Source organism: Bombyx mandarina, chromosome 19, assembly GCF_030267445.1.
Source record: "Bombyx mandarina strain Sakado chromosome 19, ASM3026744v2".
NCBI lineage: Eukaryota > Metazoa > Arthropoda > Insecta > Lepidoptera > Bombycidae > Bombyx > Bombyx mandarina.
In genome coordinates, this window is record NC_143225.1 from 4091276 (window position 1) to 4114937 (window position 23662).

At 37.3% G+C, this 23662-nt stretch overlaps 4 protein-coding genes across 4 annotated transcripts; 1 reads left to right on the forward strand and 3 right to left on the reverse strand.

The window, feature by feature from the left end:
• Positions 1 to 3671: 3671 nt before the first annotated feature.
• LOC114239498 (esterase E4) lies at positions 3672 to 7826 on the reverse strand. The gene is made up of 3 exons (XM_089735087.1): positions 7544 to 7826; positions 5491 to 6839; positions 3672 to 5090 (listed from the first exon to the last, which is right to left on the reverse strand). The coding sequence occupies exons 1-3, from the start codon at positions 7745 to 7747 to the stop codon at positions 4865 to 4867; spliced, it is 1779 nt and encodes a 592-aa protein (XP_089591213.1). The 5' UTR covers positions 7748 to 7826; the 3' UTR covers positions 3672 to 4864.
• An 807-nt stretch (positions 7827 to 8633) lies between these two features.
• Positions 8634 to 11875, reverse strand: LOC114239502 (juvenile hormone esterase). The gene is made up of 3 exons (XM_028169723.2): positions 10912 to 11875; positions 8927 to 10284; positions 8634 to 8853 (listed from the first exon to the last, which is right to left on the reverse strand). The coding sequence occupies exons 1-3, from the start codon at positions 11095 to 11097 to the stop codon at positions 8655 to 8657; spliced, it is 1743 nt and encodes a 580-aa protein (XP_028025524.2). The 5' UTR covers positions 11098 to 11875; the 3' UTR covers positions 8634 to 8654.
• Positions 11876 to 12132: 257 nt separating this feature from the next.
• On the reverse strand, positions 12133 to 17988 carry LOC114239459 (juvenile hormone esterase). The gene is made up of 3 exons (XM_028169661.2): positions 17730 to 17988; positions 13987 to 15323; positions 12133 to 12357 (listed from the first exon to the last, which is right to left on the reverse strand). Exons 1-3 carry the CDS (start codon positions 17916 to 17918, stop codon positions 12138 to 12140), a joined length of 1746 nt encoding a protein of 581 aa, XP_028025462.2. The 5' UTR covers positions 17919 to 17988; the 3' UTR covers positions 12133 to 12137.
• A 1406-nt stretch (positions 17989 to 19394) lies between these two features.
• LOC114239328 (carboxylic ester hydrolase) lies at positions 19395 to 22090 on the forward strand. The gene is made up of 3 exons (XM_089735270.1): positions 19395 to 19592; positions 20091 to 21367; positions 21904 to 22090. Exons 1-3 carry the CDS (start codon positions 19395 to 19397, stop codon positions 22085 to 22087), a joined length of 1659 nt encoding a protein of 552 aa, XP_089591396.1. The 3' UTR covers positions 22088 to 22090.
• Positions 22091 to 23662: the final 1572 nt, after the last annotated feature.

A 23662-nucleotide genomic window follows, 5' to 3' on the forward strand; every position in this document is an offset into this window, starting at 1 on the left:
TTGAAACCGTTCAATTCTTATGGCTATTCTTAAAATTGGAGTAGGTACAATTGATGCTTCCATTTTATTTACCTAACCACCGAAATATTTAATTACCCGTAAGTGTGCCACGATCCTACCTATTTTTGGCATCATCTTAATTCAATTCAGGTTTAGGCTTCAAATCTTAAGACAGTATGAAAATTCTGATCAAACTAAAGCAGATTTGAAAAGGTATAATTATAAAATATTCTACGTATCTGTCAATGCAAATACTTGTGAGATTTATCTGTGTATTGTACCTGGTGAAATATGTTTTAAAAATTCAATGAAATAATTCTTTAAATTGATATTGTGGATATGAGTAGCACAGTAAATAAAAGTTAGAATTGAAAGGAAATTATGAAGTTATAACATGTTCAATAATTCTACTAATCGTTATAGATTAACTGCATTGGTTTATGGTTAGTTAATCCAGTTTGCTTTGTTTAACGTCAGTTTTCAATTCTCTAATAATTTTAATACTTTATAAAATATGTTTATTACTTATGTTTGCTACCGTGGCCTAAAGGATAAGACGTCCGGTGCATTCGTCTCTAGCGATGCACCGGTGTTCGAATCCCGCAGGCGGGTACCAATTTTTGTAATGAAATACGTACTTAACAAATATTCACGATCGACTTCCACGGTGAAGGAATAACATCTGACACTACAGAACTTTCTTACGTCCGGTCATGACCTACGCAAGTGTAGTGTTTGCTCAGGCGGTCGCACTAACTTGAAACCCCTTCAAATCATACAATCCCGATTTTGCAGGATAGTCGTCGGAGCACCGTGGTACGTAAGGAACGTGGATCTCCACGACGAGCTGGACATAGAGTCCATCAGTAAGTATCTACAGATGGCATCAGTGCGCCGTTTCGGGAAAGCGGCACGACACGAAAACCCGCTCGTCGTGGCCGTCAGTAACTATAGGCCTACCAGAATCTGATGGCAAATTTAAAAAAAAAATAGATTTTTATATGGCAATTAAAAAATGTCATCTGTCAAAACTGAAATTTCGATGAATTGTTTTTGGGTTGGTTTAAAATTTCCTTTAAAAAGTGGTGAAAACGTCGAAGAAACCTCTTCGATCGCAAGCAAGAAATATTGTTTTCAATATTTATCAAAGAATACTTGATGAACAAGATGCAGAACAAGCACAATCATCCATATTAAGCCATGTGCAAGCGTTAACTGGTTAGTAGGAATGACACGTCTTGATACTTTGGTTTATTGCATTTTCTTGTGTATTATATAAAACTAAATTTTGGTTTATTTCAGGTGTTTCTAATACTACCATAAGACGAATTCTTCCTGAAGGCAGATCTAACAGAGGCGTATTTAGTACGCCCGGTAAAAAGAGGAAAGGTGGCAAAAAAAATAAAATTGGATAGTTTTGATTTAGATCAGAAACAAAATAAATGAGTTTTACACTGTACGAAAAGAAATACCCACTGTCATGAAAAAATAAATATATATATATATATACACAGTAAACAGTCGACGTCGCCCACTACTACTTCGGTGAATCTAGAATAACCCGCGAGGTTTCTAGAATAGGTAGGAAAAAAAACAGATGGGCCCAGAGTCGGTTTAGTTTTAAAAAAAAGCAGTATCACATAATATGTCCTAAGATAAAAATATCTGCACACCAAGTGTTTAGCGCTGGGAACACCAAGTGCTTAGCGTTGGGAGCACCGAGCAATACCGAGTTCGGAATTGGATCGCAAGTAACGTATATAACCTACGTATGAGAAGATCTAGTTATGATATGCAAAACCTGACTAGAAACTTGATGCTTAGTCAACTGAGAAATATAGCACCATATATATATAGTAAGTGCACTTATGTAATGTAAATTTGAAATAGGCGTGCGACGCTGTTCTGCATTCAGATTGTGTGCAAGGGCTGTCTTTTGTTGATTTTTAATCACGTGTTGATTTAACATTAAGCTTATATTGGTGAATAAAAGGCTTGTTGGATATAGTTTCTATTGATTGCACCCTGGTAATTTAACCGAATAATTCCATTTTGTCGCCACAGGGAAACATATCCTCGATTTACATAAATACTCGTATCAATTATTACCTTTTTTTATTGCTTAGATGGGTGGACGAGCTCACAGCCCACCTGATGTTAAGTGGTTACTGGAGCTCATAAATGTACAACGTGAATGCGCCACCCACCTTGAGACATAAGTTCTAAGGTCTCAGGTATAGTTACAACGGCTGTCCCACCCTTCAAACCGAAACGCATTACTGCTTCACGGCAGAAATAGGCAGGGTGGTGGTACCTACCCTCGCGGACTCTCAAGAGGTCCTACCACCAGTAAAAAAAGGTTGAAAAGCCTGGGCAGTGAAACATCGACATTTTTCTACCGCAGCATCTATCGAAGCTAATTTTCCAAATGGCCCACGTTTTAGTAAAAGTCAGTGTACGCACTCGCTTACAATCTGGTTATAGCTAGTAAGTATATTGCAGTAGCCCTAAGCCAATAATACTTGACACATGGCAGCCCTATACAGAAAAGTGGGTAGTTACGAATGGGCGCCATAGATACTACATGCGCAGACTGCTGATGTTTGATTTAATCGAATTATAGCAATCGCGACCGCGTGCCCACCGAAATAATGTAGTGTGGTAAACTGTAGGTAGTGAAATCACTAATGAGTGTTGTCGTCGTGGCCTAAAGGATAAGACGTCCGGTGCATTTGTATCTAGCGATGCAACGGTGTTCGAATCCCGCAGGTGGGGGTACAAATTTTTCTAATGAAATACGTACTTAACAAATGTTCACGATTGACTTCCATGGTGAAGGAATAGCATCGTGTAATAAAAATCAAACCCGCAAAAATTATAATTTTCGTAATTACTGGTGGTAGGACCTCTTGTGAGTCCGCACGGGTAGGTACCATCACTTCTCCTATTTCTGCCGTGAAGCAGTAATGCGTTCCGGTTTGAAGGGTGGGGCAGCCGTTGCAACTATACTGAGACCTTAGAACTTTAATCTGAAAGTGGTTGGCGCATTTACATTGTAGATGTCTATGGGCTCCAGTAACCACTTAACATCAGGTGGCTGTGAGCACGTCCTCCCATCTAAACAATAAAAAATTAGTGATTTTCTTATGATGTAAAAGCTCAGGACGCGCTCGGTGTTAAGCTGTGATCGGAATCTATGAAGTGGTAGTAGTACCTATAGCAGAAGAGATGTCCCACTCTTCCGACGAGAAAGCGCGAATGATAGGCAGCAGAAAAAATATCATTTCCCGCTGGGTACTTCAAATACGTCCGACCATACGTAAAACAGTGAAAGTTAGAAGCGGTCGTAGGAATAATTTCTAAACTGCATTAAATACCAATAAATCACGAAATAAATAAATAAATAAAATTAATGTAATATTTTTTCTGCGTTTGGTCTTGGTATTAGGCCAAAATAATAAAATTATTATATTGTTATTGGTCCTTGAAACATAAGCAAAATCTATATATTTATACGTGAAGTATATAAGTACTTTGTACTTTCTCAATATAGAGAAGGCGTGCAGAATGCTAACATTTTTATAAATCATGGATTTAAAATATATTAATTAAATAAAAAAACACAACACACTCTACCATGTATTTGACACACACACACACACTTATTGTGCTCGTTGCTTATTGTCAAACTTTTGTTGTTGCCTGTGGTCAAATTGGGAAAAGGTTAATAATGTTTATCTTTAATAATATTTGTCCATAGTGTAGCCTTGGCGAAATCTGTGATTATAGAAGTATATAAATAGTCTTTGACAATAGAACCATAACAATGTTAGAATTTATAAATTCAATTAATTATAGTCGAATTTCGACTACTGGGGGACCACTAGTTTATAAGTTATTTGGATGTCTTGAGGTCAGTAAAATTACTTTGAAATATTAAGTTAAATCGAAGGATAGATACAGGTCAAGCTTATTAAAAATGTGTTAAAAATGATTACCTATTATAGTATATTGTCATAATACTGAATGCCAATTATTTTTAATTTCTTTGATTAGAGCCATCTATCAGCTGCGGTATGAAGCTGAAAATTGAGTTAATGGTTTAGTCAAAAGCCAACAGAGGGCAGTGTTTTTAATTAATGCATAGTTTTCAAGCTTTTCAAACATTATATTGTAATATTATTTGTATATAAAATTTTATAGCAACTTGATGCAGACGATTGGCAATATTAACGCTTATATAATAAGTTTTAGGATTATCTGTGAGCTTAGTGCGAGTTTTTTTACTTCTCGATTGCGCCCCTAGCGGCAAACGAAAGGAAGTTGTTCCAACTCCAGACAGTTTTGAGTTAAAATTTTACGCGATCGAGATGTTAAAAAACTTGCACTAAACACACTGTTTGTTGTTACATACATTTTTTACGTTAAAATTTCTACTATTAATGTTATTAACTGAACGTATTTTATCTTTTGTGCGTCTAGTACTTATAAATGTATAATCTATGGTACTTATCGCCCCGTCATGACCTATGCAAGTGTAGTGTTCGCTCACGCGGCCAGCACTAACTTAAAACCACTCCAAGTTATTCAATCCCGTTTCGCCGGATCTTCTCAGTCGCGTTTCCGATCCAGTGGTAGATTCTGCGAAGCACGGCTCTTGCTAGGGCTCGTGTTAGCAACGTCATCAGGTTTGAGCCCCGTGAGCTCACCTACTAGTTAAGGTTACGCTGAAATAGGCTCGCAAGGCTATCAGCTTCGGCAGGAAAAAAAGATTAGTATATAAATACTAAAATTTATAAATAATTCAAAATAATTATAAATAATTCTTAAAATTAAAGTATTATATTATTATGTTTTATCTCATTTATAATTCGTCTTTTGTCTCTTTCGCTTTAACAATACCATCGACAGCCATTTTCGAATATTTATTTAAAAAGTTATCCCAAAATTTTGCCCTATCACCGAGCGGATCCACAGCCATTCTGGGTTTTTTTGTGATGTGGAGATAATTTAATACGTTCGCTTCTTTTTCCACAGGATTCCATATGAGACCATTTAGAACAACGTCGTCTTTACTTGGTGTTGGGTTTCTGAAAAAAATATTTAAAATCTACTATTTAATCTAGATTCTTTTGTTCATTTTTACAATGATTCTTTATCTGTTTCTTTCAGAAGAAAGCCGAATATGGCTACATTTATATGTACGAGTAATAATTTAAGTTAATTCAGAAAAATCAAATACGAATGAAGGTGCTCCAACGTAAAAATACATAATTTTTATCGTGGTAGAATTTAATCATGAAAATCAATTGAAATATAACAAGACATGGTGGATGGTGGATGTCTATGAGCTCCAGTAACCACTTAACACCAGGTGGGCTGTGAGCTCGTCCACCCATCTAATCAATAAAAAAAAGACATGAATAAAATAAGGTAAATGCAATGGTATCTGAAAATGATTAAGTGTTGTTTGGTAAATATTTGTTATACCTGGTCTTAGCGAAGTTCGTCCAGAGTCGTACCATTTTCTTCAGTAACTTTACGTCTTGTAATACATTAGGCAATTTCAAGATTTGCTTGTAAGTATTTCTAATTCGGTTACACAAGTGCAAATAGCATAGTTCGTCACCTATAGTTGCGCCGTGGTTTTCCGTTTTGTATCTCGAAAATCTAGATATATGGTAGCTGTTCTCGTTGAATTCACCTAGAAAATCGAACATGTAGAAGTAAAGGTTCGATTGCAATTCAGCTGACAGTTTCGTCACCGCTTTCTGCAAAGCATACATCTGTAATACATCACCGGCGTAAACCGTGTATTCTATTACGTTGCCGTAGTGCACGGATTTGTCTTCGAAGTAAAATTCTAATATGTCCTTAGCTGCTTCTTTGTACGCTTTATCGCCGTTTATAAATCTGTAGTTCTGTCTTATAGGGAACTGTACGATGTTTTCTTCGATTTGGTGCGAGACTAATTGGGGCATAGCCAAAAAATGTGACGTCAAATCTAATCCCTCACGCGAATTGAAGCCGATCAAAACCGGCACGTCGTTTACGATGTGTCCGTTTTCGGGAAGATTTGTAATTACAGCTTCAGGATTTTCAGGTTCGATCGTGGGAGCGAATGGAAACGTACTGTGTTGGTCGTTTTCAAATTCATCGTTATCAAGTACTCCAATTTCGTTTCGTAACAGCTCACCAGCCTCGACCTTCTGAAGGCCTTCTAACAAAACTTCGCTGTCATCTGTTTCTATTTTAAGGACCCTACCAAATTCAAAAGCTTTCGCCTTCGGTGTTCTATAAAAGTACATAGCTTCTAACGTGGTACCGCTTTGTATCATTACGGCGGAGAACAAACCTTTTGCTTTTTTGGAATATAATAGTGTTTCAGCAATTGCGGCTCCTCCACGGTTACCCATCACACTTACTCTACTTGCGTCTCCTCCAAACGATTTGATATTATCCTGAATCCACCGTAGACCAAGCAGAAAGTCTCTCAAGCCATTATTACCAGGAATTACATCATCTTCGGTTGTCAAATAACCGAGTAATCCCAATCTGTGACTTATTGTGACAACAACAACGCCTTCTTCCACGAAGAAGTCTGGTGCGTACGTGAGGCTGCCATTGAAACCGGTTCTGAAGTTATCGTTGTAATCAAAAACAACGACGGGAGCAGAACCTTTGAGGCTTGGTGTGAAAATGTTAATGAAGAGACAATCTTCGGAGCCAGATATACCGAATTCTTCGCCATTACGCATTCTTGAGCTAAATTGTAGGCATGTTGGCTTTTCGACGTATGCTTCGTACGTGCCTTCCCATCCTTTATGAGGTACCGGAGGCTGGAAAGTAATCACATCAAAAATAAAAAAATCAACTTGGTTTGGAAATATTCTAGATTGGTATTGGGATTATACGACATTTCATAACAAACACATAAATATATAAGTTGCTGTTTTAAATGAATTTCGTTTGTATTCAAAACCAATTTGGATTTCTATTATAAACCAGCTGACCCGGCAGACTTTGTAGTGCCTCAATCGATAAATAAAAGACCTAAACTTTTGTATAAAATAAACTTAAAACAAACAAAAGGAATCCGTCCGACGGGGGACACACAAAATTGTTATTTTTATTTAATTACGAGCATTTTTATATTTTTCTACCTTTTAAACCTTCTCTGGACTTCCGCAAATAATTCAAGACCAAAATTAGCCACATCAGTCCAGCCGTTCTCGAGTAGCAAGACTAACGAACAGCAATTTATTTTTATATTTTCCCATGGAAAGAGTGCGTGCTTTTATTGATAACTGACCTCAACATTTAAAGGACTGTATTGCAGCCAATGGAGACCACTTCGAATAAGCTTTTTATACTTTAAATTGTTTTATATTTATTTATTAAACTAACACACTGTAAAAGTAATAAATGTCATTTGCAATAGAATTTTTTTTTCCTTTGTCTCAGTATTTATGGCAAGACTAAGTATTATAGATGCACTAATAATAAACCGTGTTGACAATTAATAATATTAAAAGCACAATACCTTAAATCTTAATTTGTCGACAGGAGATTCCCCATACGGTATACCTCTAAACGCATAAAAATCATTTTCTTTCAATAAACTTTTCTCGATTTTACCTAATAGAACACCATTTCCCAATTTCACTTCGACATCTTCCGTATAAACATGCTTCGGAGCGTTTAAAACGAAAAAACAAAAGAATAAACAATTATATTTTCGAGTCATACCCGAACTCGATTTTGGTAATATAATATTTAAAGGTTACAATAACGTATCTGTCTCAATTGACAACTTAAATGATAAGGATACGCAAGCAACGTTTACGTGTACTCTTGTTATCTTTGATAAAATTAATAATAAATTATTTAATTTATCTTTGGAACACCTTGGGATCCAATTGATAATTTAAAAGCGTGTAAGATTTACTGAAGCATATTGAAGTTGTTCTTGCTCAATTGCTCAATTAGGCAGTTTTGAAGAAATGTGAAGCTTATTCTGGAGAATTATAGTGTACTATATTTAACTATATGACAACCTAGTATTTTTTTTAAATGAAGACCGTATCGGAAACGTTTTCGTGACATAGAATAAGTAGCCGGAAAAACAGACAGAGACAGATAGAGTTTTTGTTTTATGAGGTTTAAGTTAATACGTTTCAAAGCAAAATTGAAATCTCAAGAAAATATTCGTGAACTACTTGCTTTCATTTGTTTCTCATAAGGGCTTGGGTTTAATCACCATGTTGAGTATTAAGTTTTCTTTCGATCCCGTATTTTAGGCTTGAAGTAGTATTTCATTGTTATGGTAGTATCATATCAATGAAATACTACTGGCCGGGTGGTTAAGTTATGTAGCTTAACCACCCGGCCAATTTCTGCCGTGAAGCAGTAATACGTTTCGGTTTGAAGGGTGGGGCAGGCGTCGTACTGTTACAATTGAGACTTTATACCTTAACTGAGAACTCATATTTCAAGTGGATGGTGGCATTTACTTTGTAGATGTCTATGGGCTCCGATAACCACTTAGTGGTGAACTCTGAAAGTTATAAAAAAGAAAACTATAAACGATATCAAAACACAATGAAAAAGGTAAATAACAAAATACTATTCAATTATTTTTTTGATTTATTTATCTAAAGTTCATCTTTGGTTCCTTTGACGACACCATCTACAGCTATCTGTCTGTATTTTTCAATAAAATCATCCCAGAACTTGATTCTGTCCTCGTGCAAGTTGGTCTTCATCTCCAGTTCATCACTAATCATCAAACAGTCCTTGGTGTCTTTAGCAGCAGGTTTCCATTGAAACGGCTCACCAGGTGGCGTTGGGTTCCTGAATAAACATGTTACAATGAAATATGGAAACGTATATTCAAAATAAAATATCATAATAAAAGATTATTTACCCAGTTTTAGCGAAATTTGTCCACATGCGTACCATAGATTTTAATACTTTAATTTCTTCTGAATCTTCTTCAGCCAACGCCTTCAAGTAAGTTTTAATAATCGGTTTGCATACAAATAGATAACAAAGTTCATCACCAATCGACGCTCCCCATGTGCCTTCCAATATCATTGCGTCTTTTAATATATTCTGTTTCCTCATATTCAAGTCGCCGCTGTAGTCAAATGCATAATAATAGATTTGAGCAGAACTTTCATTCAAATATCTCCTGACAGCGTAATCCACAGAGTAAAAAGTGTTTATATCCGTCATGTAGGTCATAAATTCACCGGGCTTACTGATTTTGACGTAGCCCTCTTCTAAATAGAAGTCTTTGATCTGTTGAATAGCTTCGTAATATACATTTGTATTAAGCTCGAAATGATAATCCACTCGAATAGGAAACATCATCAGGAAATCGCGATCAGCAAACGTCAAATACTGTGGTTTCCGTAGATAACGTTCCACCATTTCAATACTTTCTCGAGTGTTGTATCCAATCATGATGGGGATTTCTACATCAAGGAAGCTGTCTTCAGGACGCTTAGTAATGACCGCGTCCGGATGATCGTGTTCAACAACAGGACCGTTTGCGAGAATAGGAACTTGATATTTCCGCGAATCGTCAGCGTGAATAGCCATCAGTTCCGATTCGCATATTTTCGGAGTAGCTATAGAGCCCAACTCGCTAATAAATTGGGCGCTGTTACTCAATTTCCTCTCAAGAACTTCAGCTATGGCTAAAGCTCTATCTTTCGGTTTCGTATTGAAAAACATGGAACTATATGCCGTGCCACTTTGTAAAATCGCACCGCTGAATAAACCTTTAGCTTTAGGTGAGTGTAGCAGAATGTCCACCATAGCGGCACCTCCATCTTGGCCCATTAAAGTTATTTTGAAAGGGTTGCCTCCGAATTTGTTAATATTCGATTGTATCCATTTCAATGCTAATATGACATCTTTTACCCCGGAATTACCCGGCAGCAGATCGTCACCAAATGATACGAACCCAAATGTTCCTACTCTGTGACTTATGGTGACAAGAATAACATCTTCTTTCATAAAGAAATCAGGGCCATATTCTTTTGATGCGTTATAGGTTATTCTGAAATATTCATTGTAAAGGAACACTATGACTGGTAGATTCGGCTCGTTATTGTTTGGAAGTTTTGGAGTGTGGATGTTCAAGTGAAGGCAATCTTCTGAGCCGCAAAAACCAACCTCATCAACGGGTCTCATTGGAACGTAATATTGAGCGCATTGTTTCCTTTCCTTCTTGGCATTTAAAACATCGGTCCAGCCTTCATGAGGTTGAGGTGCCTAAAATATGTTCATATACACGTCAGATTTAAGAAATTATATATTAAACTAATCATTAGACCTAGTCACTAGTTTTCTAAAGAAAATAGTGGAAATAATAGTATGAAAAAGGGCGAATTCTTTAACTACTCGTGCGAAACCGTGATACGCCAGCAAAACTGTGTCAAGTTTCATCACAATCGGTGAACGGTTTGAGGAAAAACAAACAAACTTTGATATTTTTATTTTTTTTATTTTTTTTATTGCTTAGATGTGTGGACGAGCTCACAGCCTACCTGGTGTTAAGTGGTTACTGGAGCCCATAGACATCTACAGCGTAAATGCGCCACACACCTTGAGATATAAGTTCTAAGATCTCAGTATAGTTACAACGGCTGCCCCACCCTTCAAACCGAAACGTATTATTGCTTCACGGCAGAAATAGTCGGGGCGGTGGTACCTACCCGTGCGGACTCACAAGAGGTCCTACCACCAGTAAAATTACTAATTTTTACTAAAATTATACAGAAATATTACTGTTCAATAAGATAAATTCCTGACAAATAATTGGGGTACTATATTTAATTTTATAGAATAAGCCTTAATCTTTGTAAATTTGATTCGTCCTAAAGCATAATAATGTCTTACCTTGAACCTTAGCGCACCAATCGGTGCTTTACCATATGGTATACTGAGAAATGAGTAAAATTTCTCATCTTTAATTATAGATTTCACTTCTAAACCTTCTACTTTACCACTATTTGTCTCCACAATCACGCCGCCTTCGACGGCTACACACAGAAATGTTAAAAAAACAATATTCAGTGCTGTCATATCGATTTTAATTACTACTTTAAACTAATAATAGCACGGTTCATAACAATTGTTTTTGTACTGACGTGTCCTTATTTGATAAATATTTTTATCACCACGTACATGCTGTAGTATTTTACAGCCATGCGATAATCATTGATTAATATAATCGGTATTAAAGTATTCATTTCTTTGATAAAGTTATTTGGGTTTTCTTCTGTTGCTACTGGATTATACCTACCTATTAAAAGATCACGGTTTGTTTGTTGTGTGTTGTTAGATTTAAATTTAATTTCCAGAATCTATTCAACTTCTTGTTGTTGTATTAAGGATTTTAGAAGTTTTCTGGTAATTTAAGGATATACTCACTAGCTTCGTGGTTCAGTTAGCGCTTCTAACTGCCGGACCAGTCGTGGGTTCGATAGTCACATCGGGCAAACGTTCGTATCATGAACAGGTTTTTGATCTTTGTCATGCGTTTTTAAAAACAGGAATTACAATATTACAGGACTTCCTAGTTTGAGGCCTGATGATTAAGCTTGACTTGTTTTCAGTTTTATTATAATTAAATACTAGTTTTCTTTATTAAGGAAAATGTTCTTATAATATTCACAATATGACAACCAATTACGTTTTCATTAAGTTTGTTTGTGAATACGTTTTTTTAGTGCTTAGATGGATGGACGAGTTTACGGCCCACCTGGTGTTAAGTGGTTACTGGAGCCCATAGACAGCTACGACGTAAAAGTTCTAAGGTCTCCGTTTTTTCAGTACAACAACTGTTTCACCCTTCAAACCAAAGCACATTACTGCTTCACGGCAGATACGGGCGGGGTGGTGATAGTAAATACCCGCACGGGCTCATAAGACGTCCAATTATTACGCAAATATAAAAATGTTGTTTTGTTTGATTGTAAGTAGCGCTGTAATGTTAACATTATAAATTTGGTGTACTTTCCGAAGATGCTATGACAAGAACTCCAAGTCCAAAAGAATAAAGAAAATAAAACCTATTAAACAATTTTTATTTTTTATTTTTTTGTCTTACTTAAAAATAATAATTATAACTCATCTTTTCTATTTAAAGGTTCTGAAATAACTCCGTTGACGGCTTTTCTTTCCCATCGACTGATGAAATCGTCCCAGAATTTAAATTTGCTTTTGTTTAATTCAGTTTTCATTTCGAAATCGTTGTCGATGTGAAGATATTCCTCGTTTTCTACGGTATAAGGTGACCATCTTAGTCCGGCAAGCGTTTCATCTTTTTCAGGTGTTGGGTTCCTAAAAAGTTATGTCATGATTATCATTATTTGCTTCAACAATCTGTTATATTCAACGTTATAACGCTGATGTGGAATAATAAGATCATTGCAAGTGGCTAGGGCGGCTTGGATGGATGGAGTATCTTAGTCGTCATCAATGGCTGCTGCTTTGATACCGGTGGCGTTCCAGAAGGCTTGGTGCTCACCCATAAACTTCACATCCTATCAATGACATACCATCCATCCATCCATTGTCGGGATGTAATGCTATGCGGATGACAGCGCGAGGTATGCATGGTCATCAGAGCCTTGTTGGAGCTTGGTGCAGGAAAGGCGATTAAAACTTGTATCTGAAGTGGAGAGATTTCTGAGATGGGTGTGTGAGTGGGGTGAATTGAATTTAGTTCAGTTCAGCCCATTGAACACGCACGTTTGCGCGTTTCTATTGTCATGGTACCTCAATTCCCCGCAGCCCTTCGATGTTGTCTACACACAAGAAAAAAATAGCGTTTGCGGCTCTGTCTAATGAAATGGGAAGCACGGAGTTTTAATAGTTCTGTGTAGTTGTAGTAGTTTTTATTTATTTATTTTTATTGCTTAGATGGGTGGACGAGCTCACACCCCACCTGGTGTTAAGTGGTTACTAGAGCCCGTAGACATATACTGCCCCACCCTTCAAACCGAAACGCCCTACAGCTTCACGGCAAAAATAGGCAGGGTGGCGGTACCTACCCGTGTGGACTCACAAGAAGTCCTACCACCAGTAATTACGCAAATTACAATTTTGTGGGTTTGATTTATCTTACACGTTGCTATTTCTTCACCGTGGAAGTCAATCTTGAACATTTGTTGAGTACGTATTTCATTAGAAAAATTGGTACCCGGCTAGGATTCAAACACTGGTGCATCGCTCAACACAAAAGCACCAGACGTCTTATCCTTTAGGTCACGACGACTTGACTACGTATTGTAGTAAAATTCCTAAGTTTTACATTCTCAAATAATGGCAGATGCGTGGACGAAATCAAAAGGCGCATGGCTGTCATGAGGTCGGCGATGGACGGCCAGAAGAAAGTATGGAGAAATAGAAACATAACTAAGACCACAAAGATTAGGCTCGTTAGAACACTAATATTCTCAATATTTTTATACGCTTCTGAGACGTGGGCCGTACGAGATGTGGAAAGGAAGAAAATAGACGGTCTGGAAATGTGGTGTTGGAGAAGAATGCTTGGAGTTTCGTGGACCGACTTTCGTACAAATGTCTCGATACTTCAAGAGCTCGGCATCAAGCAACGTCTATTTGCTATAGTACAGTCTCAAATGGTGGATTTCTTCGGACACGTTTTGCGACAAGATGGCCGTTTGATGGTACAAGACCACACGGGAGGTCACCAATGCGGTGGAGCGAGCAAATTAAAAGTGAAGGAGGTCCCCTAAATGAGTGCAGTCGAATGGCCTCGAGCAGGGGGAGATGGCTGGACATCGTGAAAAGCATCAAGACTGCCCTTTCCAACACTACATGACGATCACGACTACTCTGTCAAGAGTGACACGATTGAGAAGAAACAAATCCGTTTATAATCTAAGAGTGATTCTTTTTACCTTAAGTAATGTTTATATCGAATAAAATTTAATATTAACATACCTGTATTTCGCAAAGTTGCTCCAGAGTTTGACGATTTTCATTTGAGTCTTTCTGTCCTCAGACATGGTATTGTCATGTTTTAGATAAGTTTCTTTCAGATCTGGACATTTGAATAAATAGCACAGCTCATCTGTCCCAGCGGCTCCCCAGCTTACGCCCTCAACCGATGACAATTTCATAATGTTTAATTTATTTTCATTAAAATCACTGAAAAGGTCGAAATGGTAGTAGTAAATCGGACTTCTTGAGCGCTTTGCATAGGCGGAAACTGCGCAATTAACACTGTAAGCAGTGAGTACGTCTCCTGTATAGTCACCGAAATTAGGAATTGTTTTCTTATTGAATTTATTATTAAAATAGTGACTCTTTATTTCGTCGACAGCATTATAGAATGCGTCTTTGTAGGGATCGAATCTGAACTTCAAACGTCTTGGAAGTATAAAAGGAAAATCTTTATGAAGAAAACTAAAAAAACGTGGCTCCAATAGATAGTACAACGTTGTGTCCATTCCTTCGCATGAATTGTATCCAATCATAATTGGCATATCGATTTGTTGTTCAGAATCTTCTGGGTATTCGGTAATCAGGCCATCGGGCTGTTTCTCAACAACTGGCCCAAATGTGACGATACTCCGTTGATATTCCTTGGAGAATTCCTTTTGACATGCATGAAAGTCTTTGGAAACTATATTATCAGGTGGAACCTCATTCAATTTAGCTATTAATTTATGACCACTGCTTGCAGTTCTATTCATTACTTCACCTAAATTAAATGCTCTATCTCTAACATTGTCATGGAGGTATGCTCCAGACCACGAAGATCCACCTTGTAAAATGGCTGCACTAAACAGTTTCTTGGCGGTCGAATGCATAAGCAAATCAACAGCAGCAGCACCACCCTGAGAACCCATCAGAGTGATCCTCTCACGATCACCACCGAACTTTTCAATATTTCCATTAATCCATTCTAAACCGAGCACTAAATCTCTAAGACCTGCGTTCCCTGGCATTGACTCGTCCTCCAGAGAAAGAAAACCAAAAGCACTTAATCTATGACTTATGGTTACGATAACAATGTCCTCCTCAATGAAAAAATCCGGTGCGTAATCTTCGGTTTTGTTATACGATTCGTAGAAATTGTGGTTGTATATATAGACAATAACGGCACGCTTATTCTCGTCTATTCCGGGTGTAAAAATGTCGAGATATAGACAATCCTCCGCGCCGTAATGCCCGAGCGGCTGACCTTTCTTAATGTTGTTGTTGAATTGTATGCACGCTGGTTTTATTGTCGTGGCCTTTAAGACTCCGTCCCATGGCTTCACACTTTGAGGCGGCTGAAAAAATACATTGTTATAACTATTGTTGTTCAAAGTTAAATGATTGCATAGATTCAGCATTATTTCCGAATATAAAAAAAAATATTGTTATAAAATCTTTGATTTAGTTTAATACAAGGTAGGTACACATGCTGTGTGAATGCGATGACTTATCAAGGACCAGAATTGACCTACTGGGTGACAGCTTACGGTACAAAGGTTTATAGGATCGAGTCAATCCGTTAGTTTTTTTTTTTTTGATAGCGTTTCCACTAAGACGTCCGTTTGATTTAATTTTAACATTTGTGGCAATATAATGCAATGTATGACAAAAAAATCAGGGGCAAATTACCTACGCTTGGTTTCAAATTAACACTCTCTGAATGATTGGAAACAGAGACTGATGTTCTATACGTACTCATACAGTTAGTATGTATGTACATATTGAATACAAATATAGAGCAAACAAATATGTTTCCAAAACGAATTATAATAATAATAATATAACTCTTTATTTATTTAACACCATATGTACAGAGTAAGCTAATAAAACAAATAATAGTCGGTGATATAAATTCGCGGCCTTATCGCTGGAAGCGATCTCTTGCAGGCAACCTTGCAGGGACAGGAATAGGTGAACTGGACGGTGCTATATCTTAATAAACTTACATAAAAATATATACTTATATACACATGAGAAAAATAAATACAATATTTCCAGAAGTGTGGAACTAATCGATAACCCAGCAGTCATGGGTGTTCATTCCTTCGCCACCGGGTCTGTCAAAACCGTCCATACATAAATATATAACTATATATACATAGAAGCAATCTATACTAATAACTAGTCAGGTCATAAGTATTGTCACACAGTAAAAACTTTTCTTTTAGAATGCTGGCCACAAAAATGTTTATTGAATTCGAATTTCGAATTGTTCATGAAAATAAAAATGTATACTTTTAGAATTTTACTCATTTTTAAATATGGAGTGGACGCTTAAGGAAGACCGTGTTGCAGTTATTGCGTTGCATCGTTGCGGTTACGCGCCAATTCAAATTTTTAACATACTGAAAATTTGGAATATAACCAAAAGATTCGTTTATCGTACCATCAAACGATACAATGAAGACTCTAGTGTAGATGACAGGTCAAAAAGTGGTCGCCCTCGGTCTGTTAGGACTCCAGCAGTGATAAAAGCTGTGAAGGCGCGAATTGAAAGAAATCCCAAACGTAAGCAGAAACTGTTGGCCCTTCAGGTGGGGTTAAGCAGAACCACGGTGAAAAGGGTGTTAAATGAAGACTTAGGGCTTCGGGCATATCGAAGAAAAACAGGACATCGTTTGAATGCTCGTCTAATGGACCTGAGACTGAAGAGATGCCGCGCTTTGTTGAAGCGGTACGCGGGAAAAAAATATCGGGAAATTCTTTTTTCGGATGAAAAAATTTTTACCGTAGAAGAGAGCTACAACAAACAAAATGATAAGGTGTACGCACACAGTAGTGAAGAAGCGAGCAACAGTATTCCGCGTGTCCAACGAGGTCATTTTCCATCCTCGCTCATGGTATGGTTGAGAGTTTCTTATTGGGGCTTAACAGAGGTACATTTTTGTGAGAAAGGTGTAAAAACGAATGCAGTTGTGTATCAAAATACAGTCCTGACGAACCTTGTGGAACCTGTTTCTCATACCATGTTCAATAACAGGCACTGGGTATTCCAACTAGATTCGGCGCCAGCTCATAGAGCGAAGAGCACACAAGACTGGCTGGCGGCGCGTGAAATCGACTTCATCCGGCACGAAGACTGGTCCTCCTCCAGTCCAGATTTGAATCCGTTAGATTACAAGATACGGCAACACTTGGAGGAAAAAGCGTGCTCAAAGCCTCATCCCAATTTGGAGTCACTCAAGACATCCTTGATTAAGGCAGCCGCCGATATTGACATGGACCTCGTTCGTGCTGCGATAGACGACTGGCCGCGCAGATTGAAGGCCTGTATTCAAAATCACGGAGGTCATTTTGAATAAACTGTAGTGTCATAAGAATCTATGTTTTGTTACGTTCATTTTGGTATATGAATGGTTACATAATGAATAAACTTGTTTCAATTATTTTACATTAAACATGTGACAGAATTTATGACCTGACTAGGTATATAAATCTACAGTGGTTTTTACGGGTGTTCCGTAATAACTACTGAACGATGCATCCGATTGACTTGAAACTTGGTATCCATATAGAACATACATGTACTTAATGGATAGGCTAATATTTATATGAGTGTTGAACTCCCTAATAGTAATGACAATAAATAATAATGTTAATTTTACATGGCAAGCGAAGCGGGCGAGTACGGCTAGTAATAAAATAAAAACATTATTTACACCCATATCAAATATAAAGAAATAAAGTTTTTTTTTATTTACCATAAACCTCAAGTCTTTTATTGGCGGCTCGGCATATGGTATTCCCATAAAAGCGGCGTATTCAACGTTTTTTATTAACGTCTTTAGCACTTTCCCGGATATTTTTCCATGGCTCGTGTCCACTGAGGGTTCACTTTTGACAATCGACCACAAAGTAATAAAAGCTACTAGTAAACATCCTCCATACATTTCGTTTAATTAAAAAAACTCACTATGATCTATATATATATATACATATGTATTGCGTCTACCACTGAAGCTATTCGTTTAGGCACTGATATCCATTATCGATTTTTTATCTCGCGAAGTCTCAAGTATAATAAACCTGACCGTATCGTTACCGATTTTAATTGAATCATCTGTTTTATTGCTGTTTACGGTTTACGTGGTATGTAATTATGGCAGCTCATAGACTTGTAGTTGTTGTCTCATTTGTATTGTTTAATATAAAATAATTGGCCATCCTGGAACGTACAGCGGCTGAAATAGCAAGATTAAGGTTTTAGTTGACGCGTGGGCTCACATTACATCATACCGGCAGTAAGAGCCGGTTGGCATTTGCACACTGTTATTTTTTTTTTTTATTGCATAGGTAGGTAGGACGAGCTCACGACCCAACTGGTGTTGAGCGGTTACCGGAGCCCATAGACATCAACAACGTAAATGCCACCGTCTAGCTTGAGATCTAAGTTCTAAGGTCTGTAAAAGATAGTAACAACGGCTGCCCCACCCTTCAAACCGAAACGCATTACTACTTCACGGCAGAAATAGGCAGGGTGGTGGTACCTACCCGTAAGTGCCATAATACGCAAATAATGCAAGATTCCAATGTAAAAGAGTACTTTCATGACACTTGTTCCAATGGATAGATGGTCTGAGATTACCAGTCAAACTTAGACTTTTCGCAGCCCTACATATGTCAGAACGGGTTGAGCTGCGAATTAATGGTTGGCTTTTAGCGGCATATTTATTTCTTTCTTCTATATACCTAAAGTGGATAAATAAAATATACTTATACGTTTTGAATTTTTGTTTTGTTTTACGTAAAACTTAATGGATAATAGACAAAAAAAAGGATTGAGGATAAAACAATGAAAGGGTTAGGAAAATTAGCAGAAACTAGAGCTTAGTCCGAAATTCTGGCACAAAAACAAATATTTATGTTGTTCAAATAATTATATAACTCACAAGTAGTACAACAATTTTGATGAAATTCAAACTTAATATGTTTTGTTATATTAAAGAAATGGCAACTGTATACTCAACGTTATAAAATGAAAAGACTAAGCGCAGTTTTCGTGGTCGTTGGGAGAAGATTACACAGCTGTCTCGACAAAACATAAAAAATAAGAACGCTTCGTCTCAAACAGTATTTGGGTAAGTCTTGCGAGCTATTGTGTCCACGAGACGTCTAACTTGAAGTTTTTCTTTTGTGACCACAAGTTTTTATAACTAGTTATATTAGTTGTAACGTATGGCTCATACTAAATGTATCGTGTCGAAGCGAATATTTTGAAAACATTTCCATAGTTTTAATAACGCCTATATTGACGTGGCCTTTGATGGAGTCAAGTCTAGCGACTTGCTATCGGCTTAAAGTATATATATTATGTGAGTGTTCATTCACAATGTCACCTGAAATTATCTAACGAAGTGGGATATTCAATGGGACTTATTAAACTAAGCTTTGCTATTTTCACGATAAATTTTTATAGGACATTTTGTACGGAAAATGATTGTGTTCAAGTGAACGATGTTAAGATAATTGGAAGGAAGCTGTTTACTGTTTTCGATAAGAAGCCTTATGTTGCTTTTTGGGATATATCGTATGCGGAGCCGCCTGTTGGCAATCTCAGGTTTAAGGTTGGCTTCATTTTTTTTTCTTCAGCCATATCGTATTTTATGTGGATACGATAATTAAAACTTTTAATGATACACAATCAACTTTTTTGGTATTTCGTTTTTTGTTAGCTGGGATGTTCACGACTTTTCTAGTGTTGAATAGTTGTCGGACTCACACAGTATGACATGAGGTCTCGATTTTACTGTATTGATGTTTGTAATGTATTTCGATCCCAAAGGAAATTAATTCCTTTGGCTACGTGGCGAAATAAACAACACCTGTGCGAGCTTGCAGTGTACCCCACGAATTGTATAAGGTAGAAAAATGCACTTCATTATTTCGGTATATTCTCGGCTCGACGTGGAAGTAAACGACTCGTGGAGCTCGGAGTGATACGAATACAATTTGCTACAGTTGAATAAAGTCAAAAGTCTCAAGTGCTTTAAACTAATCAATGTCCTTAGTTTAATAATATCCATGTTTCTTTTTGTGACTACAAGTTATTTTCCACATTGCAGCCGCCGAAATTACGACTGAGTTTTGGCTTCACGAAATTCAATTATAGCAAACCTTACTTGAACACTCGTCGATCAAGAACCGAAGACTGTCTGTACTTATCTATTTATATGCCTTTGACTAATGCCACTGGCTTTCCTGTTGTTATTTGGATACACGAGCGTTCATATTGTCATGGACCAGATTTCTTTATTGATGAGAATATTATTGTTGTGACAGTGTCATTCCGGACTGGTATATTTGGATATTTGAACACCGGCGATGGTTTTGCTCTCGGCAATATGGGAGCCAAAGATATGCTTACGGCTATCAAATGGGTGAAAAGTAATATACAACATTTTAAAGGCGATATCGATAAAATCACTGTTATTGGATCCGGTGAAGCGGCTGCTTCTGTAGCTACGTTTCCCCTAACATCTGCAGCGAGAAATTTATTTTCAAGAATAATCGTTGAGAGCGGCAGCGCTTTATCGCCTGAAAATTATAGAAATTACAATTTCGAGATCTCAAACAAGCTGTACTGGAATCTTAATGGTCCATTCAAAAAGTTGAATAGAACTAATTTATACCAAATCCTCGCTAATTCAACCACGAATGAATTGTTATTGGCGTCCGGAGCGCTATTTGACAGTACCGAAGTGAGAGATAATCAGAGGCTAATTAATTCCTTTGGACCGACAGTTGAATTGTCGGGGAAGGGTGCTTTTATGAATAAATTTCCATCGGACATATACAAACGACCCCTTCCTAATAAGAGCGTTGATGTGATGTTCGGCTATACAAGTTTGGAATATCTTCATAAGCTCCGAGGCTTTGTGGATAACAGAAAACTTTTAAAGTTTATGAATTACAATTTTCAGTACCTTGTGCCTTTTGAGGGTAAGATAGACGAGTATGGTTCGAAACGTTATCAAGAGATACGTCAGAGAATAATGGATTTCTATTTCGCGAACGGAACTATTGGCGAAAGGAGTTTAAGGCGATACGCAAAATACGTATCGGATCAAGCGATTTATCCTGTAATACGCCAGGCCAGATCACACTCAGAGAAGTCGGATAATAATGTTTACTTATACAGATTCTCGTATAAAGGTTGTTTGAACATCGTTCGAGATTTGCTCCTCCGAAATTTTAAGTTGACTGGAGCGACTGGAGGGGACGAGGTTTGTTATCAATTCACATGCAAATCAGCGAACCGGCTCTACAGAAGCGAGGTGTCGAGTGAAAGGAGGTTCGTTAAGAAGATTGCGAGGCTATTGGCGAACTTCGCTAAGCATGGGTAAATATGACGACGTGTGTTCCAAGATGCTATTTAAATAATACATAAACAAACTTGAATTGAATTTGTTGTTGTGAGGCTATTTTATATTACTTTTAAAGGGCATAAGGGCTCACCTAGTGATAATTTGTCAATGTATCCCACAGACATCACATTGTCATCTTTCAGACCCGTGAAATGTAACGCATAAGTTTTTCATGAGGAGAAATATATAGGAAAATTATTTATTGTGGGTGGACAAATAGTATAAGTAACAAAAAATTCGAAATATCCATGAATACAGAAACATAAATTATATTACTAAAGAACATATTATTTTACATATATTGACTTTTTGAAATCCTTTTTTTCAAAATCTATCTATCTAGGACTGTAATGATGTTATAACCATGCTCATTATAATATTAAAGGGTACCAAAATAGCACGTTACGGAAATTAATTTAATAATAATGTTTTGGAATACCAAGAATTCGCGCGATGATTATTCAACACGAATTTGTATGCAAAGTTAATTGATAAACTTCCTTAATTTCAGGAACCCAACGCCGGAGGGCAGCGATGAGATTCTGGGCGACTTAAAATGGACGCCAATGGTCGATCTCACTAATATCAAAGGGTTAAATTTGAATCGAAAAATTAAAATGATCGAATTACCCGAAATGAAGAGAGTAAGGTTTTGGGACCAATTGAAGAGGGAATATTTTGAAGATTTCGATTAATATTAAACTATTAGGTATTGTGTAAGTAATGATAATAACATTAGGTCATTAAAAATGAATAATTTTAGGTAGTTTTGTCCTTTATACGTTAATAAACAATATATTCAATTGTGTTGAAACTTCAGTACAGTAGTTGATGGCTCTTCAAGTTACATTTCTTAGCTTTATTAAGCAGGTTTTTGGAAGAACGGAGGATCAAGGTCGTTTTTGACAGTTGTTCCTCCAATGCCATGGCGAATAATGATGGCGTTCCATATAGTTAGGAGATCTCCACGCCTCTCATTCTGTATATTTATGGCATGCTGCTTTTCGATAGTAAGCATCGTTATGCCGATAACAGCACGAAGTATGCGCGGAATACTGACCATCAGAGAATTTTTGGAACACGAGACGGGAGAAACGATTGGAACCTGTGTCTAAGGTGGAGGATTTTCTAGGGTAGGTTTCTGGATGGGGTGAATTGAATGTAGTCCAATTCGACCTTTGAAGACACAGGTTTGCGTTCTATTTTTTATACTCTAACGGTCTAAATGTACCCGGAATCTTCTCCTTTTAACCCAAAACGATTTAAAGATGGACTGATGACCTGCTAAAGGACGCGGGGATCCGTTGGACCTGTCATTGTGGTGAACCTTGGGGGACACCTGTGGACATCTGATGACGATTAACGATTTTGACAGTAGGCAGCGGCTTGGTTCTGCCCCGGGCATTGCTGAAGCCCATGGGCGACGGCAACCAGTCACCATCAGGTGGGTCGTACGCTCGTCTGCCTACAAGGGCTTTAAAATGACGAATGAATTATGAATAAAAACGTTTCTAATCTAAAGAAATACAATTACTTTACATGCTGTTCAAAAATCCTTTTCATCGTATTTACTACGTTAGATCTTTTAGTTAGATCTAGACTCTAGATGCCGTCTGTATTTACATTAAACAGTGGAGTTTCCCGGTAACTGAACGTTTTGCAAGCGGTTAGCTGTCGGCTCGCTTCCACACATTGATCAAAGGGAGCAATATGGTGCCCAGACTTAGGGATGACAGCTTAATTGAATAATGTAAATAGAGCTGAATGTTTTTTTTTTTACTCGAAGGTACCTCAAGAAAGAAATAAACGTTCTACATTCAACGGTCCGAAGCCACAAATTACGCAATAAGCCTTTTTTATATAGCATTACTGGTGGCGGTTTTGTTTCACCAGGACAGGTGGGTCACCAAAGGTTCAGTTCAGGAGAAAAAGGATTTGGTAACAGCTGCCCGAGCGCCTCCAGAGAAGACCTAACAACTCTAGGTGCAGCAATAAGACATTTGGACTAAAGCATCTCTGACAAAGAAACTGGCGTCGACGGGTATTGATCCCAGTCTCTAGCCACTCAAGATACTGACCACTGGACGGACGAGACAGTGAAATCAATATGGTTTTGAATTAAAATAGGTAATCCATTTCAGTGGAAAATATAAGTACCGTTGTATTTATTGTGTCTTTATATCAACGTAGAACATATTTTTAGTCTGAAAATGAACTCAACGCAACGCCTACATAGGTTTGTGGTACTGATTTCTTACCATCAGTATTCT